This window comes from Heterodontus francisci, chromosome 8, assembly GCF_036365525.1.
Source record: "Heterodontus francisci isolate sHetFra1 chromosome 8, sHetFra1.hap1, whole genome shotgun sequence".
In the NCBI taxonomy this organism is placed as follows: Eukaryota; Metazoa; Chordata; class Chondrichthyes; order Heterodontiformes; family Heterodontidae; genus Heterodontus; species Heterodontus francisci.
In genome coordinates, this window is record NC_090378.1 from 36682387 (window position 1) to 36704297 (window position 21911).

General features: G+C 43.3%; 1 protein-coding gene across 1 annotated transcript in view; it reads right to left on the reverse strand.

Annotated features, from left to right (window-relative positions):
• The window catches only part of zgc:114041 (uncharacterized protein LOC574425 homolog), a 35599-nt gene extending 18659 nt beyond the window's left edge, over positions 1-16940 (reverse strand). Inside the window, exons 1-4 of the mRNA XM_068036960.1 lie at positions 16764-16940; positions 15092-15269; positions 2785-3051; positions 1997-2140 (exon numbers count right to left, since the gene is read on the reverse strand). Of these exons, the coding sequence (XP_067893061.1) occupies positions 1997-2140; positions 2785-3051; positions 15092-15110 (430 nt within the window). The 5' untranslated portion in view covers positions 15111-15269; positions 16764-16940. The remainder of the gene's footprint in view (positions 1-1996; positions 2141-2784; positions 3052-15091; positions 15270-16763) is intronic.
• Between the last annotated feature and the right edge of the window lie 4971 nt (positions 16941-21911).

Below are 21911 nucleotides of genomic sequence, written 5' to 3' on the forward strand. Positions count from 1 at the left end.
GGCATATTTTCCTGTTTTCGCAAACTTTAATGAAAAAGTAGATGGGGAGAATTTTATGCTCTCCCCAACGGCGGATCTGGTGGCGATGAGCATAAAGTCAGGTGAGATTGGGGGATGGGGGGGGGGGGGGGAACTCCACCACCCCACCTCCACCAAAATTAAGTCCAGGGCGGCAATTAATGCCCAATTAAGCGCCTCATCCTGCCATCATTAGCCAAGCCGCAGGCGAACCTGTCACTGCATGGGGTTGGGGGGAGGGGGCGGGGGAATCCCTCGTTAAGAGGCACTTAGTGACCCAGCATTGGGAAGGGGGGGACCTGCTGGGAGCCAACCCCTGCCCTTGCTGTCGACCCCCCTACACCCCACTGCCCCACCCCGCGAGACCCCTCCTGCCCTGACCTACCTGTGGCCAGTGTCCAGCGCTGCTCCTAGGCCCTGGGTGGGTGCTCCTCCAGCAGCAGCCACTGCCTCCACAGTGGCGTGCTCAGTTAAAAAGTTGCCAGCCTCTGATTGGCTGGCAGCTCTCAGCGGACGGGACTTCTGTCACTGGGTTTCTTGATCCCATGGAAAGCCCACCGCTATCCAGTTAAGTGCCTAATTGGTACTTCATTCGGCAGACCTCCCACAGAAGGGGCAACGGCATTCTGACGGAGGTCGAGACACCCGTCGCACAGATAAAATCCCAGCCGATATGTGTAAAGAAGGATAATGACAGTGGCATTAATGAGCTATTTATTCTGTAGTGTAAATAATGATGAAAGACAGGTACTTTCCCAAACTCTAGCCATTTATAGAATCTAACAGCACAGAGTGGCCATTCAGCCCATAGTGCTATGCTGGTTCTCTGAAAGTGCTCTCCGCTTAGTCTATTTCCCCATACTTTTCATCCTTATTTTTCAAAGGGATATTATAGATTCTGCTTCACCACTGTCTGTAAGGCCTTCTGGCCTGGAAATTCAGGAGCATCTATTTTTGGGCACACAGCAGGGTGCGAAGGGTAAATACCCTATGCAAGAATGGTGAGGTCTGACACTCCTAATATTGGGCCTCTATCCCACACTGTAACATGGCAACCCACTGGTGAAGACTGTCATGTAAGTGGTTCAGATTGGATCGGGAGGAAGGGGCTTGGAATTGTGGGGAATGTGACTGGATTTGAATGGGCCTGGAGTCGTCATGCTGGGGTCAGGGGGCCTGATGATCTGAGTTGGGAGGTGGGCCAGGAGTGTGGGAGACTGAGGGCTGGGGATCTCACGGGTGGATAGGGAAATTGGGGGTTCAGGACCAAAAGCATAGACAGGAGGAGGGTAGGGAGCTGGGGAGAATCAAGTGTCACAAGAAGATGTGACTGAGAGGGTGGTTAAATGTGAGATTGGGAGGAGCACTCTTGCTCTTGCTGGCTCCATGATCAGGGAAGATATTTAACTCCTTTGGTGCTGGCAATCTCTAGAGCTTGTTTCCTCAAGTTTCGCTTGTATACAGTATTCTAGTTATAGACTAACCAAAGAATTGTATAGTTTGGTATTATCTCTATGCCTTGTATTCTATTCACGTGTATATAAAAATTGATTTTTAATTTTTGTATCAAAGAATGGGTTTCATTCAATTTTGTTGAACCGCACCTAGCAGTCTTCTAAAATAGCTGGCTGTATACCCTTCAGATTAACTGGACTGATCAATCTAGAATCGTCTCCACCACATGCTACTCGGAATTCAAACATACTTAAAATGCCACTCATCAAAATCATTAGAATATTAATTCACTTGAAGTTAATTAAGATCAACTTTAATTATAGCATTACACTGTATAAAGTAAGTATGAGGATGACAAAGTCATTATGAATATCTGTAGATCAAGGGGTCCAGATAACCTCACAGACTCTGAAAGGTTAATCTGAGCGCTTCCTAACAGTCATCTGAACAATCCCTTTTCCAGAACTTCACTCTCCAGGTCTATGCATCTACCCAATGATGTAGCTTTAACTCCCTCATTTACCTGCGAGAAAACCTGTTGTGAGATACATCGCCAACAGACTGAAGCCAAAGGATCCAAGCAGCAGCCCCAGCATGGACAGTATCCCACCGATGATGATGATAATTCTGTGTGACACCAGGAGACTGAGAGCACTAGCTATCGGGGCTGCCAGGAAAAACAATGAAACACGGTTAATTAGCAATGTTTATTCTAATCTCAGTCTTTTCAGATCCATGAAGAATTAATTTTGAATGAGATTAGATTTAATAATAAAGTTTAACATAACTGGTAATCACTTGACTGATTTGGTGTGAATTAATGTGCAGTAAAAGATTGGAGCATAAAATAATGATCATAGAATGTTACAGGCTACTTTGGCCAATGGTGTTTGTCTCCATATCAGCTACCTAGTCTAATCTCATTCTCCTGTTGACTCCCCATCTATAAACATATTAGAAGGACCATAAGTGTTTTGGGATCACAGTCATATGTGCACAGATTCTCCTTCACAAGCACATTACTGAGTAATTCTGTTTTAAAATTGAATGCATCAACTTGAAGGCAAAATTGTGCACAGGAAAGCAAATAGTGATTAAATCACCAACTGGCCATAAAATGTTAAAAGATCCTCCAAATATTACAAGACTGAGCATCTATTCAACACAGCACGCACTCAAAACCCTAGCCCCAAGTTTTGTTCACTCATAACATTAATGCTCCTTTAACAGGAGCTTAATGAAATGTGGGTGGTCTGGGGTGAGGATTACATTTGGAAAGTTACATTACCAAGATCAATGACTGATACTTACAACCCAGATGAAATATAGCCACAGTGATCGCAGTGATCCAGGAAACCTTAAAGGCGAGTACATCAAAGTCCTCCTGGATGTCAAGGAAAAAGATTCCAAATGATTTCACAAAGGACGTTGTCAGCCCGGTTATAACAAAGCATGAGGCTAAAATAACCCATCCATAGCCACCGTCTGTGTATTTCAGAGTTGGGGGGCTGTTAACGGGTTCCTCAGTCGCCGGGTCAGCAGCTCTGGGCTCCTTTGACATTGCAATTTCCTTTGAATCTAATAAATAAAAACATTTGTAAGGTAATCATTCACTTCTGTTGAACGAACTTTGATCGAGCATCAACCAAAGACATATTTCTCAGTTAAAAGCTGATTGACCTGCTGTTCATTTCTAGTATTTTCTGTGTGTTTTTCCCAGTTTTCAGCATTCACTGTCTTTGTTTTTAATTTAATTATGTAATATCCACCTTGAATTTCCTCGATGTCAGTTACACCACTGTTGCACTGGAAAACTATGCTGTTCACCTGACAGACTTACATACACATTTCCTGGTGTAAATTGAGTGTAGAAACAGTGTAAGTTGCTGATGAGCTCCCACTACCCCTTCTCCAGGAAGCTTCTTTCAAAGCACTATTCAGATGCCCAGCAGCAGAGTAAGAAAAGCAAAATACTGCAGATGCTGGAAATCTGAAATAAAAACAAGAAATGCTGGAAATACTCAGCAGGTCTGGCAGCATCTGTGGAGAGAGAAGCAGAGTTAACCTTTCAGGTCACCAACTCAGACCATACATGTAGCCTGCAGGGAGCTGGCACTCCCAAATCCCTCAGAGGACTGATCAACAGTGCAGAAAGAAGTGAACACACTTCACAAGAGCAGACAAGGTGATCATGTCACTACACACTCCCTTTCTTCCTGGCCCACTGTGGGCAAGCAGGACATAGGAACAGGAGAGGGCCATTCATCCCCTTGAGCCAGTTCTGCCATTGAATGAGATCATGGCTATATCCTATATCCATCCACCTGCCTTGGCTGCATACACCTAAATACCCTTGGCTAGCAAAAATCTATCAATCTCAGATTTACAATTATTAATTGAGCTGGCATTTATTGCTTTCCGATGCCCTAGTCCCCAATAAAACCATTACTCTCTACCTCACTTTCCTCCTTTAATACACTCCCCCCCCCCCCCCTCCCTCATCCCATTGAAGTTAGCCATCTTCCAATTTAGAAGTTCTACTTTAGATTGTTCTTTGTTCTTTTCAATTACTAATCCAAGCTTCATGATACAATGATTGTTCTTACCCAAATGTTCCCCCACAGACACTTGGTCCACCTCATTCCCCAGTTCAGGATCCAACAATCCCTCCTTTCTAGTTGACTGAGAACATACTGGTCAGGAATCGCTCCTGAGCATATTTCTGAAATTCTACCCCCTCCTTACCCTTTATCACAACATTATCCCAATCGATATTTGGATAATTGAAGTCCTTCAAATCATCACTGCCATGGTGTTCACCGTAAATTACATCAACCTCTCTGGAGTTGTGAAAGGCACTATGTAATGCAAGGCTTTCATTTCTTATTTCTTAATTTGTTCTACCAAAACAGTAAAAGTACTTGGATCAGAATTGCTTCCAAATGTATTTGTGTGTTACCCCACCAAAGAAGCAGATTTAAAGATATTTTTTACATGAACAGAGAGATACACCCAGTGCTTACGCATTGTAGTGTAAAACATTCAGGCTTGAATTACCTGCCTGGGCAGAGCTTAGACTCAAAAATGCGCCTATTGTCGAGCCCGTTCTCCTGAACTCAAAGTACACCAGAATTCCCTGCTCATCTAACTAGAACATGCCCATATGTAAAAAGGGGCATAAATCCATGTAAACAATTGAGCCCCAAGCAAAGTGCCAAACTTGCATCATATATTCCTTCTTTGAAGTTTCAACTCCTTTAACCATCTTCCATGCACACCAGGGGTGTATGTTTAAGAACCTGCTGTCAGGTTTTCACTTTTTAATGTGACTTATACTTATTCCATAAAAATACATTAAAAGAAACAAAAAATACAGAGTTGGTCTCAGTGAAAATAATTTACTTAAAACACGCATTAAAAATTGCAATAAAACACCAGAAAAAAACTTTTTCCTGCTATGTCCAGAAATTTGGTCATAATTTTAAGGGAGTCTCTGAATAAGTACAATTCAGGACACTTGTATATGAGGCACTGTACCTTGTCGGTGTGTCCAGATTTATAAGCAGAGCTGATTTCAGATGGAGGGATCGATAGACGACCGTAAAAGATAGAATTTGGACATATTGTAGCTAAGTGTGTGACTCACCCCCATAATTCCACCATCTTTTAAGTCATGCAATTGATTTGTGCTCAGGTTACATGTGTCTCTGGCTGCAAATATGGAGGAAATTGAAGGCCACAGTCACTAATCACATGCATCTCAAAGTTCTTAGGATGCTACTTATGCTCTGCAGTACTAGGTCACACCATAGGATGGTGTTGCTGTTCCTACCATCCACTTGAATACACAGTCAGGGCAACCCTCTGTCTTCAAATTTAACTGGTAAATTTTCATCCGACCTATACCCTCTCAAGCAATTTGCTTCGTTTTCAATTTTTCGCCGATTTGACAATCCATTGTTTTCTTATTAAATACTTAAAATTTTCAATTTATTTTAAGAAAGATACTTGCATTTATAAAGCACCTAATCAAATCTGGAGTCTGCTCCCATGTTCCTGAATAATCTCCGCTTTACCACTATCCGCTCGCTTCCCACGGCCACTGGCTCCACTCATCCTTCAGAACCTCTCAATCACCTTTCAGTGGAATGGGATGGGCCTGCTCCTGAGGTTCTGCTGCTGCTGCAGGTCTTATGTGCTTTTCACCTCCCTACAGCTCTTCCTCTAGACCAATTCCCTCATCTGCACTGACACTTGTCAGTGCACAAAGTACAGGGAGGAAATCTTCCCCTTGGTCCTCAGGTTTTACTCCCATTGCTCTTTACTCCTCTGCTGGTATGTCAGATCTGTTGGCCCACACTGCTAACATTTGAGACCTCTGCTGGACCCCTGGATCAATGGTCAACTCCCAACTCCTACTTGGCCCTTTGATTCCACTGGACAGTCTCCACCACATGACCACTGACACTTGTCTATCAAACGGCTCCTGGATTCATTCTCTCTAAACTACACTCTCTGAATTGAGACATTGATTCACTGATGCTCCAAACAGACTCCACCCTGTCTACAAGTGAACTTCATTCCACCACAGGACCTCAGACTTTAAATTGGAACTTTATCACTTTCATGTCCTCCATTTACAATCAGTACATGTCCCTCCTAATCTCTGCCATGCCTATGTAACCTGAATTCCTTATGTGTCTATTCACATACCCAAGCCTATTACTTCTTTCTCCCTTTTTTCTTTTGGCCCACATCAGTCCCATCTCTTGTCTCCTCTTCATCCTGCCATCCAATCACACCACCTTTCATTTCTCCTCTCAGAGGTACTTTGTCCTCCAAACCCTACCACAACCAATCACTTCTTCTCATCTTCTCACTTTCCTGCTGCCATCACAGGCTTGAATCCCACTTCAATAAGCAGATGGCTCAGCAGAACCTCTGTACCTCTCTTGAGTATTCTCCAAAAAGCCCATGAAGGTATTCATCACTGCCATCTTATGATCAGCAACCCCATCTGTCCCATCCTTCTCTCTTACCAACCTCCTTGTCCAGCACACTGGAAACTAACCTCAGCAACCTCCTTTCTGTTTCACTCACTGTACCCCTACCTGCTCCCTTGAACTCCTCCAACAATCACCGCCTCCTCTATATTTCCCTCCAAAATGTCTGTTCACTTGCCAACAAGGTTCTTGCGGATGAGTGTACTGACATTCTGACTTTCACTGACAGTTGGCTCATCGGTGACAACTTGTGTTACACTCAAGATAGCCAGTCTGTGAAGGATAGAACAGAGCCTAGTCTTTACACACACATAAGTTTTTATTGTGCCTTTCATATTGTCATGGAATGAGGTGATGATACTTAGTAGCTTTGGTGGACATCCGATCTTTGCTAGTAGGCTGAAGAGACCACGTCTGCTGACGAGGTCAGAGACTTTGGTGAGATCTATGAAAGCAACGTAGAGACGATGCTGCATTAACATCCCACAAAGAAGAGTGTCTGCAGAGACTCATCGACAGGATTGCAGCTGCCTGCAATGAATTTGGCTTGCCATCAGCCTCAAGAAAATTAATATCATGGGACAGGACGTCAGAAATGCTCCAACCATCAATATCGGCGACCACGCTCTGGAAGTGGTTCAAGAGTTCTCCTACCTAGGCTCAACTAACACCAGTAACCTGTCTCTCGATGCAGAAATCAACAAGCACATGGGAAAGGCGTCCACTGCTATGTCCAGACTGGCCAAGAGGGTGTGGGAAAATGGCACACTGACATGGAACACGAAAGTCCGAGTGTATCAAGCCTGTTTCCTCAGTACCTTGCTCTATGGCAGCGAGGCCTGGACAACGTATGTCAGCCAAGAGCGACGACTCAACTCATTCCATCTTCACTGCCTCCAGAGAATCCTTGGCATCAGGTGGCAGGACCCGTATCTGTAACGCAGAAGTCCTCGAGGCGGCGAACATCCCCAGCATATAAACCCTACTGAGCCAACGGCACTTGCGATGGCTTGGCTATGTGAGCCGCATGGAAGATGGCAGGATCCCCAAGGACACATTGTACAGCGAGCTCTTCACTGGTATCAGACCCACCGGCCGTCCATGTCTCCGCTTTAAAAACGTCTGCAAACGTGACATGAAGTCCTGTGACATTGACCACAAGTCGTGGGAATCAGTTGCCAGTGATCACCAGAGCTGGCGGACAGCCATAAAGGCAGAGCTAAAGAGTGGTGAGTCGAAGAGACATAGCAGTTGGCAGGAAAAAAAGACAGAAGCGCAAGGAGAGAGCCAACTGTGTAACAGCCCCGACAACCAATTTTACCTGTGGAAGAGTCTGTCACTCTAGAATTGGCCTTTATAGCCACTCCAGACGCTGCTTCACAAACCACTGACCACCTCGAGGCACTTACCCATTGTCTCTCGAGACAAGGAGGTCAAAGATAAGTTTTTATTTACAGAGACAGATTATAAACATGCACCTCCAAACCCAACCAGCACAGTTTCAGTTCGTTACTATACAGAGGAGCACAAGTGAATCCCCAGTTAGAGCCCACCACCTGAATTCAATTAAACATCCAATTAATATACAATTAACACTTGCCCCTTACTGAACCCTTCCTGCCTGGCTGTACTATCCACCACCTGCCCTGCCCCAACCATCATAATGATGGTGTTATCCTTGATCTCTCTCTCTAGTTCTGTGGTGTCATCTCCTCGAGCACCTCATTCCACAATCAGCTGTTTCCATTCTAATCTATCTAATCGCAGACAGAGAATCACCAGCAATTGCTTCCCTTCCTGCTCGCGCACCATTAATTCTGGTGTCCCCCAAGGATCTGTCCTTGGCCCCCTCCTATTTCTCATCTACATGCTGCCCTTCGGTGACATCATCCGAAAATACAGCGCATGTTTTTCCATGCACACTGACGATACCCATATCAACCTCACCACCACTTCTTTCACACTCCTCCACTGCTGCTAAATTATCAGACTGTTTATCCGACATCCAGCACTGGATGAGCAGATATTTCCTCCCATTAAATACTGGGAAAACCAAAGCTATTTCCTTCAGTCCCCGCTGCAAACTCCTTTCCTTAGCTACCAACTCCACCCCTCTCCCTAGTAACTATCTGAGGCTTAAACAGACTGTTTGAAACCTTGGTGTCATATTTGATACCAAGATGAGCTTCCGACCACATATCTGCACCATAAATTAAAACCGCTATTTTCACCTTCGTAATAATCGCCCAACTGTGCACTGTTGCAGCTAATCAGCTGCTTAAACCCTCATTCATGCCTTTGTTACCTCTAGACTTGACTAATCCAATACATTCCTGGCTGGCTTCCCACATTCTACCCTCCGTAAACTTGAGTTAATCCAAAACGTTGCTGCCCCAAACCTTACTTGCACCAAGTCCTTCGCCCATCACCCTGTGCTCGCTGACCTACATTGGCTACCAGTCAAGTAACATCTTGACTTTAAAATTCTCATCCTTGTTTGCAAATCCCTCCATGGTCTCGCTGCTCCCTATCTCTGTAATCTCCTCCAGCCCCACAACCCTCTGAGATTACTGCGCTCCTCTAATTCTGGACTCTTGCACTTCGCCAATTTTAATTGCTCCACCATTGGTGGCCGCATCTTCAGTTGCCTAGGCCCTAACCTCTAAAATTCCCTCCCTACACCTCTCCGGCTCTCTACCTCGCTTTTCTCCTTTAAAACACTCCATGAAACCTACCTCTTTGACCAAGCTTTTGGTCAGCTGATCTAATATCTCCTTTTGTGGCTTGGTGTAATACTTTGTTTTATAATCCTCCTGTAAAGCACCTTGGGACGTTTTATTACTTTATAGGCACTATATACATATACACTTTTGTTGTTCCTGTTATCTTCCCCAATATCTGCTCTTTTTATTCATTCTTGGGATGTGGACATCAGTGGCAGGCCAACATTTTTATTGCCCATCCCTAATTGCCCTTCAGCAGTGGTGCTGAGGCACCTTCTTGAACCGTTGCATTCCATGTGGGGTCGGTACACCCACAGTACTGTTAGGGAGGGAGTTCCAGGCTTTTAACCCAGCGACAAAGAAGGAATGGCGATAAAGTTTTAAGTTAGAATGGTGTGTGCCTTGGAGGGCAAATTGCAGGTGGTGGTGTTCCCAATCATCTGCTGCCTTTGTCCTTCTAGGTGGTAGAAGCCACAGGTTTGTAAGATACGTCAAAAGAGCCTTGGCACATTGCTACAATGCATCTTGTAGATGGTAACACTGCAGCTATTGTGCACCAGTGGTGGAGGGAATGAATGCTTAAGGTGGTGGATAGAATGCCGATCAAGCAGGCTGCATTCTCCTGGATGTTGTCAAATTTCTTGAATGCTGTTGGAGCTGCACTCGTCTGGGCAAGTGAGGAGTTCCATCACACTCCTGTCCTTATGTTGGAAGGAAGGTCATTAAAGCAGCTGAAGATGGCTGGGCCTAGGACACTACCTTGAGATACTCCTGCAGTGATGTCCTAGGACTGAGATGATTGGCCTCCAACGACCACAACCATCTTCCTTTGTGCTACGTATGATTCCAACCAGTTGACAGTTTTCCCACTGATTCCTATTGACTTGAATTTTGCTAGGGCTCCTTGTTGCCACACTCAGTCAAATTCTGGCTTGATGTCAAGAGCAGCCACTCTCACCTCACCTCTGAAATTCAACTCTTTTGTCAACGTTTGGGCCAAGGTCGCAATGAGCTCTGGAACCGAGTGGCCCTTGTGGACCCCAAACTGTGCATCGGTAGCAGGTTGTTGCTGTGTAAGCACCGCTTGATAGCACTGTCGATGGCACCATACATCACTTTGCTGATGATTGAGAGTAGACTGATCGAACAGTAATTGGCTGGACTGGATTTGTCCTGCTGTTGTTACCTCTTTAAAATCCACATTTGCTAACCCCCCCTCAAACTCAAGTTTCTCATTTTCATTCCTTTCTCAGCCTCGGAACTTTGACTTCTCATCCTTGGTGATTTCAATGTCCATCTCAGCTCCTGATCTCACTACACTCCCAATTTCCTTAAGTCTTTCCCTATGTTTCAACTCTCCTGCCATCCCCTTGACCTTGCCATCTCCTGTGACTCCTCTGTTCCTATTTTATGATAACTGCATCTCAGTTGCACTAAGAAATGGAAATAAAAGAATTGCTAAGACTGCAGCAAGATTGAAATAGATACAGACTGTTGTAAACAAATCAAACAAACATAGGCCACAGAACAAAATCTGGTTTAGCTTTGACTCAGTGGTAGTAATCTTGCTTCAGAGTCAGGAAGTCATGGGTCCAAGCCTCACTCCAGGACCTGAGCACATAATCGAGGCTGGGGGAGTACTTTTTTTTTCAGAGATACAGCACTGAAACAGGCCCTTCGGCCCACCGAGTCTGTGCCGACCAACAACCACCCATTTTATACTAACCCTGCAGTAATCCCATATTCCCTATCACCTCCCTACACTAGGGGCAATTTACAACGGCCAAGTTACCTATCACCTGCAAGTCTTTTGGATGCGGGAGGAAACCGGAGCACCCGGCGAAAACCCACGCAGACACAGGGAGAACTTGCAAACTCCGCACAGGCAGTACCCAGAACCGAACCCGGGTCCCTGGAGCTGTGAGGCTGCGGTGCTAACCACTGCGCCACTGTGCCGCCCTGTACTGTACTGTGACAGATTGTCTCTGATGAGATGTCAATCTGAGACCCCATTTGCCCTCTCTGGTGGATGTAAAACACCTCAAGGTACTATTTGCTGAAGACCAACAAAGTTCTCCCTGTGAACTAGATACCATTTATCCCTCACACAATGCCATTAAAAACAAATTAACTGGCCATTTGTCTAATTTACTGTAAATGGGACCCTGTTCCGCACAAATTGATGACCCCATTTCCCTAAATAACAACAATAACTACATTTCAAAAGTACTCCATTTGCTTATGAAGTGCTTTGGGACATCCTGGGGTTACAAAAGATGCTATATTAATGCAGGCTTTTTTTCCTCACAGTTACAAGAAAATATATTAGGCTTATGAACTCAGGTGAAATAAGATTAAATGAAATTATTCAGCACCCACAGGTCACATAGCAATGAACCAGTCAGCAGCACATACTAATACTCAAGGGTTACCCAACAGGAATTATAGTTAAGCAGTCAGAGGAATCCTGATTTTAATGGATGATGAACAAGAACAGGAACAGGAATGAATTCCCCTTCAAAGATCAATCGCAGGGACTCCACAGCCATCTGGTGGAGATCGACTAACAGCACAGAAAAAAGACCAAACCTGTAGTCTTTGTCATTTGTACAAAATCACATTTTACCACTGATATACTATGGATTGGTTGCTCAGTTGGCTCGAGTGTAATGCATGGAAGATGCCAACAGTGTGAGCTCAATCCCTATACCGACTATGGTAGATCTTGTTGGTCTGCCTCCTCGTCACGCCCCAAACTTGAGGAGTGGTGCCGCCAAGCTATACATTACCAACTGTCTCTCTCTAATGGAGCAGGATGCCTATAGTCCTTTGGGACTACAGCTAGAACAACAACAACTGTGGATCAAGAACAAGCCTGGTCAATTCATGAGTTCCTTGTATAGGTGAACCTTTCCTAAGTATACCCCTTGCACATCTGTCCACGTATCCTTAATACTTTCACATATCTCACGTAACCCAGTAACACAATCTGTGAGGAGGGATAAATTGGGCACCAGCTTGTTTACAAGTGCTTGAATTACAGCTTGTGTTGGGTCATGACAGAGGGAGAGTAATTTTATGGGTTCTGCACAGACAATGGCCCAGACTCCCTCCTCTAACTATCTGGAAAGCACAATAGCAAGCAGTTCTGCAATATGCACCATTGGAACAAAGTACATATCATAAAGTCAGAGTTATTTAAAAATGCAGTTGGAATTCCCTGCCTCGCTCGACTTGTGGAGACTCGTGTAGCCAACGTGACGCTGCCCTCAGCCTACACACAATTTTGATTGGCTTTCAGAAATCGAACGAGAAACAAAAATGAATTAGAAAAAGAATAGCAATTATTAACCCTGTGAATCCAGGCCCATAACCCAAACTTTGTTTACATTTTCTTCCTCTGCTGTTTCTCTCTCTGCTCCTGATCTCTCACTCCCTCCCTTCTCTGTGCCAGCCCTGGGTCTCTCCTGATCCATTCTCCATGGTCTGTGTGTTCTCTCTCTCTCTATCCAGTTCTGGGTCTCTCCCGATCTGTTCCCCATGGTCTGTGCTCTCTTTGTCCAGTCCTAGGTCTCTCCTGATCTACTTCCCAAGCTCTGTGCACTCTCTCTCTCTCTCTGCATCCAGTCCTGGGTCTCTCCTGACATATTCTCTATGCTCTGTGCTCTCTCTCTGTCTGTCCAGTCCTGGGTCTCTCCTGACCTATTCTCCATGCTCTGTGCTGGTCTGTGCTCTCTCTTTCTCTGTCCAGTCCTGGGTCTCTCCTGAACTATTCTCCATGCTCTCTCTCTCTGCATCCAGTCCTGGGTCTCTCCTGACATATTCTCTATGCTCTGTGCTCTCTCTCTGTCTGTCAGGTCCTGGGTCTCTCCTGACCTATTCTCCATGCTCTGTGCTCTCTCTCTCTGTCCAGTCCTGGGTCTCTCCTGATCTATACTCCATGCTCTGTTCTCTCTCTCTATCTGTCTGTCTGTCTCTCTGTCCAGTCCTGGGTCTCTCCTGATCTATTCTCTATGCTCTGTGCTCTCTCTCTATCTCTCTGTCCAGTCCTGGGTGTCTCCTGATCCATTCTTCATGCTCTGTGCTCTCTCTGTCTGTCTGTCTCTCTGTCCGGTCCTGGGTCTCTCCTGATCCATTCTCCATGGACTGTGCTCTCTGTCCAGTCCTGGGTCTCTCCTGATCTGTACTCCATGCTCTGTTCTCTCTCTCTGTCTGTCTTTCTGTCTCTCTGTCCAGTCCTGGGTCTCTCCTGATCTATTCTCCATGCTCTGTGCTCTCTGTCCAGTCCTGGGTGTCTCCTGATCTATACTCCATGCTCTGTGCTCTCTCTCTCTCTCTGTCCAGTCCTGGGTCTCTCCTGATCCATTCTCCATGCTCTGTTCTCTCTCTCTATCTGTCTGTCTGTCTTTCTGTCCAGTCCTGGGTCTCTCCTGATCTGTACTCCATGCTCTGTTCTCTCTCTCTGTCTGTCTTTCTGTCCAGTCCTGGGTCTCTCCTGATCTATTCTCCATGCTCTGTGCTCTCTGTCCAGTCCTGGGTCTCTCCTGATCTATACTCCATGCTCTGTGCTCTCTCTCTCTCCCTGTCCAGTCCTGGGTCTCTCCTGATCCATTCTCTATGCTCTCTCTCTCTCTGTCCAGTCCTGGGTGTCTCCTGATCTATACTCCATGCTCTCTCTCGCTGTCCAGTCCTGGGTCTCTCCTCATCCATTCTCCATGCTCTGTGGAGTCTGTCCAGTCCTGGGTGTCTCCTGATCTATACTCCATGCTTTGTGCTCTCTCTCTCTGTCCAGTCCTGGGTCTCTCCTGATCCATTCTCCATGCTCTGTGCCCTCACTCTCTCTCTGTCCAGTCCTGGGTGTCTCCTGATCTATTCTCCATGCTCTGTGCTCTCTCTCTCTCCAGTCCTGGGTCTCTCCTCATCCATTCTCCATGCTCTGTGCTCTCTCTCTCTCCAGTCCTGGGTCTCTCCTCATCCATTCTCCATGCTCTGTGGAGTCTGTCCAGTCCTGGGTGTCTCCTGATCTATTCTCCATGCTCTGTGCTCTCTGTCCAGTCCTGGGTGTCTCCTGATCTATTCTCCATGCTCTGTGCTCTCTCTCTCTGTCCAGTCCTGGGTCTCTCCTGATCCATTCTCCATGCTCTGTGCCCTCACTCTCTCTCTGTCCAGTCCTGGGTGTCTCCTGATCTATTCTCCATGCTCTGTGCTCTCTCTCTCTCCAGTCCTGGGTCTCTCCTCATCCATTCTCCATGCTCTGTGCTCTCTCTCTCTCCAGTCCTGGGTCTCTCCTCATCCATTCTCCATGCTCTGTGGAGTCTGTCCAGTCCTGGGTGTCTCCTGATCTATTCTCCATGCTCTGTGCTCTCTCTCTCTCCAGTCCTGGGTCTCTCCTCATCCATTCTCCATGCTCTGTGGAGTCTGTCCAGTCCTGGGTGTCTCCTGATCTATACTCCATGCTCTGTGCTCTCTCTCTCTCTCTCTCTGTCCAGTTCTGGGTCTCTCCTCATCCATTCTCCATGCTCTGTGCCCTCACTCTCTCTTGCTGTCCAGTCCTGGGTGTCTCCTGATCTCTTCTCTATGCGCTCTCTCTCTCTATCTCCCTCCCTCTCTGTCCAGCCGCTTGCAGCCTGAGGGACTGCTTTACAGAGCGGCTTTAAAACAGCTGTTTCCCTCACTGCCTTGGAATATATGTTATAATAGACAAGAAAATAATGCTGCACTCAGTCGGGCCTACAGGATTCGCTCACACTTCAGGCTCTTTAGTTTAATAACTGTCCCCACCCCCGTCTTTTGTATTACACGGAATAAAACAACGAGTTGTGACAGTTACAAATTTCTTCCGGCCTAAATTAACTCAGTTAACGTTAACACCTGAATCCCCAGCAAAATTACCTTCAGCCATCAGCTTCATAAATAGTTTTGTGAGCTTGCAAATTCTGTTTCACTTCATGTGGTGCTAACAAGTGAACCATTGATGAACTCTTATATTACTGCCTCTGAGTTCCGTTTGCGTTGTAGGGAGTGCTAAGAATCATACATACAGCACAGAGAGCAGCCCAGCCGGTCAGCTCTGTGAAAAAAAAACCATCCAATTAGACCCTACTTCCCCCATAGCCCTGCAAATCTTTCTTAAGTACATATCGAATTTCCTTTTGAAAGTTATTATTGAATCTGCTTCCACACTCTCTTAGGCAGATCATAACAACTAGCTGTATAAAATAAGACTTATGTCCTGCCTGATTCTTTTGCAATTTCTTTAAATCTGTGACTTCTGGTTACCAACCTGCCCGGCAGTAGAAACCAGTTTTCCTTATTTATCAAATTCTGTTCTGAACTGTCATGTTAAATCCCCCTTTAGCCTTCTCTGCCGTAAAGAGAATAATCCCAGTTTCCAGAGTCTCGCCACATAACTCACTGTATAATGCATATATTGCATTTTCAACAATATTTTCCCTGACATCCCATTTTTAAAACATAAACATGTAAAGAAAGAATTGCATTTGTATAGTGCCTTTCACATTCTCAGGGCCTCCCAAAGTGCTTTACAGTTAATGAAGTACTTTTGAAATTTAGTTGCTGCACATTTACAGGGCTATTCTGTGGGATCCCCCAGGCTTGTTAACTACATTGGTTCTAGGTCCAACCAGGCTTTGATTTTAAAATTCTTATCCTCACTTAAAATCCCTCCATGGCCTCACCCCCTCCTTATCTCTGTAACCTCCTACAACCTTCAGAGATCTCGGCACTCCTCCAATTCTGGCCTCGTGCATCAGCAATCCTAATTGCTGCACCTTTGCTGGACATGTCTTCGGTTGCTCGAGTCTGGAATTTCACGCCACCCCACCCACAGCCTCTCTGCCTCTCTCTCCCCTCTACTCCTTTAAGATGCTACTTAAAACCAACCTCTTTGATCGAGGTTTTGGTCACCGGTTCGAATATCTCCTTGTGTCTCGATGTCAAATCTTGTTTGATACTGCTCATGTGAAGTGCCCTGAGATGTTTTACTATGTTAAAGGTGCTATATAAATGCAGGTTGCTGTTGTTGAGTTCTGTATTTTTCCATTTCAATAGAGCGCACACAGTGATGATAATATGTAAGGCAAAACTAAGCATATCTGCTTCCCATGATTGGTGTTAAAATGAGGGCACTGTCTTACGCGCAACCATGCGCCTTCTGATTTTTTCCGCATATTTGCTTAGTAAACACAAAGCAGAGACTGAAATCAAAAAATGTTGTGTACCTGTCTAAAAATGGCAAAATAGTGAAAGACAGGGCCCAGTTTATGTTAATAATTACAAAGTGAAAACTAATCATTCCATTTTAGTGCTTACTTCCTTCTTGAACAAACACTTAAACGAGCTGGCAGTATGGTTCAATTCATTAGTTGGACTAAGCTTCCAACATTGTCGTTCAGGAGTCCATGACATCTACATTATTAACTATCCCAAGCTCTGTTCAACATAGAGTGGCAACATAAAGATCTTTTGAATTATGGCTTACAAGCAAAGGATATCATCTATGAGCCCTACAGCCCATGAAGGCCTCAAATTTGAATTAACTAACCTTAGGCAGGCTTTGCTATGATCCGCTGCAGTACTCTAGGTTCAGGAAGGGAAAGTGTGTCAGGGTTCCCATTTCTGATTCTTATCCAGTGACCCCTGATCTGGATGTGTGCGGTGAGAACAGAATTGCACAGGCTGTGATATTATTCAGGCGCCTTCAGCTCTTTTAGTTTTCTAATGTCCATCTTAAAAGCCTGAACTTTCCATGAACTAAAGTGAGAACTTCTGCAAAAAATATTCTGGGAAACATACCTTGCGCAAACAATAGACACATTTATTGTTGCTCAATTTACATGCAGGATTAGCACTACAAGACATATCACTTCAGAGGGCAATTAATATCAGCTTCACCGGAATCTATTGTAACAAGTATGCTTTTTCTTAGATCAAATAACAGACAGTTATTGAAATCTTTGAATAATTTAAGTCCAAATAATACATCAGGTTTGAAATAATTCAGCAGCTTTGAAATAGCTCATCAAAGGGTTAAACAGTCAAACTCACCAGTTGAGTTCCTTCGATTAGCAGATCTTCTGGAAAAGATGGGAAACACTTCTCAAAGGGGGAAAGCTGCCTAATACTTACATTGACAAGGAATTAACATGGCTAATATGATGTTCCTATCCATCTTGCTATCTTATCTCTTATGGCTAGGTGAAAAGCATAACTGGTATACCCATCACATCCAAGTATTACGTCCTTAAAGCCCTTTGCAGTAAGTTGTTCCTTTGAGAAGTCAGCTTGTAAGATAGAAAAACTTTTTTCAAACAATAGGCAAGTTCTATGATGCATGCAGTAAAGCAAGCATTGTTTGGCAAATGCTAACTAGGTCTATCCTGTTCAGATTATATAACTGATTCAATGCCCAGTGACACAGTTTTATTTAGCACTTGGGTGCGCTTGGTAACTTGTTTTCTCAGATAAATATGTCTACTAGTAATCAACATTTTTGTACTTCATGCAGAATTAATTCTCCGAAGAATGCAATTGTATAATTCCCTTTGAGGATGCTATCTCTCTTCAAAAGAAAAAAGATTTTAAGCTAAGAAGCTCATTACAGAAAGAAATTATATAAGCTATGGAAGAAAATATTAAATTTTTGTCTAAAAATGATGTTGTGATGTTTTCCATGGTAAAATAGCCTATAGGCATTCAATGTAAAGAATCACATATTAATAATTGTCATTTATAGGGGGTTCTTGAGGGCAATGGCCCATGAAACTGTAGCCTGGCAAAGAACGCAACGTCATCAGGAGAGCAGGACATGGGAGAAAGTTAGAGAGAAAAATGCATAAATAAAAATGGACAATTAATGGCAGATTTAAACAAAATATGAAGAGATTACGACATGGCTGTGAGCTGCCTCACTGAATACCGTCCCTTCATTGATAACACTAAATAAATGAAAACTCACTACTTTTTAAAATTCTGATAAATAACTACTGAATACCAGATGTAAACTGTAATGTAAAGAGATATAGAGCATAAACAGACAGACTTGAAGCACAAGATGACAGTGTGCTTGCTATCTGTTCCAGTAGATTTTTCAAAAAAAAGTTTTGTGCTCATCCATGTGAATTGTGTCAGTGTTGGAAAATTGAGTGCTTTCCATACTTATAACACCTAGTGTTAGCATCAAGTTCCCAATTAAGGTAAATCATGGTTGGCTACAGGATATGAAATTCTCATTGCTCTATTCCCAGAAATATGCCTTGAATCCAGCTATTGAAGACTGCATTTTTCCCATTTTCCACACTGACTATATCCTTTCTGTGAAACTGCCAATTTATTTTCAAAAGAAGTTTAATTAGGAGTACTTAGGCGCTGCGTTGAGAATCTGTTACTATGGATATGTTATTAGAGTTATTATTTATTTAGTTGGAATAATAATTATAATTAATTTGTACTATCAAATAATAATATCACTTTGACATGTCTCTTTATAGAAACTACACTTGGAAATGTACGCAAACTTGTAAATCCTTTACAATTGCAATGATGATTCCTTAGCCATTCTGTTCCTTTAAGCACCTATTTCTCAATATGCTATAACAATGAAAATGATACAGCATGGTTCAGCAGTGGTGAAAAAATGCATATTATAACTTATAACTTCATATTAAATGGTAGTGATGTCAAAAAAAATTGCTGACTAGTTACAGGTGTGACTGTAACAATAGTTTTAGTCACTAATTTCAGTAGAAAACGCCTTACATACATGCACACGATACACGTAAATATACTTCACCTCTGTATCTTTACTTAGCAGATATCCACCTCTATTGAGTAACAAAATAAAGTATTCACAATGATTAAAAAACACTTGCATACTCTGCGTTCTGTCTTACCATCTTCCTAAGAAACACACAAATGGTTGAAGTACATATTCATATAGCCTGTAAATATGAGGATTGAGATCACAATGTGTCTTTATTTGCTAATTTTAAATGCAATTAGCTATATCTGGATTCCCAATTAGCCACATGTGGTGAATCATTGATGCATTGGGCAACACTAGTAAAGGATTGCCCCATAACACACAGCCAATGAGTTTATAAATTAAGCATGTTAATTATCCTTAATAGTGAAATATAAAGCAGTAATACAACTTCCATCCACTTTAGTATCTATTTTTGGTGAGCCTTTGTTCAAATGAGTACTAGGGAAAGGAATTCTCATCTAAATGGATTAAACAATTCTCACTTTGCTTCATTGAATCAGTATTGATCTCCTGCAAATAGATTGCATAACTCTGAACTTAAAGATCATAGAATAAAATATGATGTGAGTTGCTTTCACAATATTTTGAAATAAATTGTGCATTTTAAAATTTAAATTCTAATCATTTCTCAACATTAAATAAACAATTCAGCAGAACCAAATAATGGCAATAGTAGTGTTCTATAAGATAGGCTTGGTTCCATGACCATAATTGATTAATTTCACTTTCTACAGATTTGGTGCTATATGACATAATATATCAAAATGCATTTCTTAAATCATTCAAATGTGGCCTAGGTGGATGTTGCTCAGTCTTTGAACTTGTAGCTTACACAGTCCTGATATCTGTCATATATCATGGGGAATTCCAATGTCACTTGTGCTCTGGGCTTGTGGATCACTATAATGTTCATTATAATTGACAATGGACTACATAACCCTGACATCTTGCTCTCTTTGATCTGTGGATTATGGTGTCATTCTGTTACTTGTAAAAGATTCACATACATAATAATTAATTGATACACTCAAAATAATTCAAGCATAGGTATGATTTATTTAACCTTATATATTTAGCTTGAATAGCGAATTTTGATGGATTTAAACCAAGTACTCCACACAATAAGCATTTTTAAAATTGCACTAATGAATGCAAGTAACTTCATTCTTTCTACTGTCTTTGGACAGTATGTGAATACCTATTCTATGATCCCATGCTCTCAGTGGGGCACCACACCCACAAGAACAGAAGAAACAGGAGCAGGAGTAGGCCTTCAAGAAGGTCATACTCATTGGGTTTACACCATGGGAAATTGCAGGCAGTGTACCAGCCATGCACTCCTTGTGGGCACTGTTCCCTGCTGGGAGCATGGGGACCCGGAATAGGTCATTTAGTGTATATGTTCCCACAAAACTGCTGACCACAGAACTTCCTTTCCTGACCCCCATACTAGCTAAAATAATAATCAGTTCCCTTTCCTCAGGTGCTGCCCTCTCCCTTTCAAAACTTCTATCAAACCCTGCTCGACACTTCAGTCCTTGCAATCTACCGCACAATTTCCAATCTTGCCTTCCTCTCCAAAGTCCTTGAACATGCTTTCACCTTCAAATTCTGTGCTCATCTTTCTCGTCACTTTATGTTTAAATCTCTCCAACCAGGTTTATGCCCCTTACGCAGCGCTGAAACAGCCCTAATCAAAGTTGCAAATAACATCCACTGTGACTATGACCATGGTGCACTATCTCTCTGCGTCTTTCTCAAACTCTCTTCAGCCTTTAACATGATTGATCATACTTTTCTGCTCCAACACCTCTCCTCTGTTATCCAGCTCAGTGGGACTCTTCTTGCTTGTTTTCACTCTTACATATCCATTTGTAGCAATGCCATCTTTTCCCTCCCTTGCACTGTTGTCCCTGGAGTTTCCTAAGAATATATTCCTGGCTCACTCCTAGATCCAATCTACATGCTGCTCCTTGGCCATACCATCCAAAGACATGGATTCACATGTAGACTGAAGACAACCAGTTCAACCTCTCCACCACCTCTTTGGACCCCCTCCGCTATCAGGCTGCTTCTCGGACATCCAGTCTTGGATGAACAGCAATTTCCCCCAGTTAAATGTTGCGGAGGCCAAAGCCATTTTATTTGGTCCCTTACCACAGATTCCATCTCCCTCCGTGGCCACTGTCTCAGTTGGAATCGGGCTCTTCATGCCCTCAGCATTTATTTGACCTAAAGCTGAGCTTCCAACTGCCAATCCTATCCATCACAATGATTGCCTACATCCATCTCCCATTACCTGTTTCTGACCTTTCATCGGCCCTGCTAAATCTCTCATCCATCCTTTCATTTCTTCTAGGCATGACTATTGCAGTGCTTTCCTGGCCAGCCTCCCATCCTCTGCTCTCCATAAACTTGAGGTCATCCAAAATCTGCTCTAACCTATCTCACACCAAGTCCCATTCACCCTTCACACCTGTACTTGCTGGCCTACATTGCTCCTGGTCCCCAAATGTCTCTAATTTAACATTTGTATTCCCTTAGGACATATTCCTTCATTAAAGGCAAATTATCATTGTTATTGTACATATAACTTTATCTCATTTAATACATTATACACAATGTAAAGTGTTGACAGAAAATTAGAATTGTGGATTACTATTCTCAAAATATCAGTTGAAATTCTCAGAAAACCCTGCAATTACATTTAATAGAAATAGAATTCCATCTATTCTGTCACCACAAATCAGAAACCTAATTACAAACTAATAGAATTGCAGAATTCAATCTCTCAAATGCAGATAACAATTCCAGAACTGCATGTAATGAAATACAATTTGACTTTATTTGTTACTGCAAAAGTGGTCTTGATGATATATAAAGAATAGCTGACAGGCAATGTACAATTACAGGTGAAATAAGGGCAAC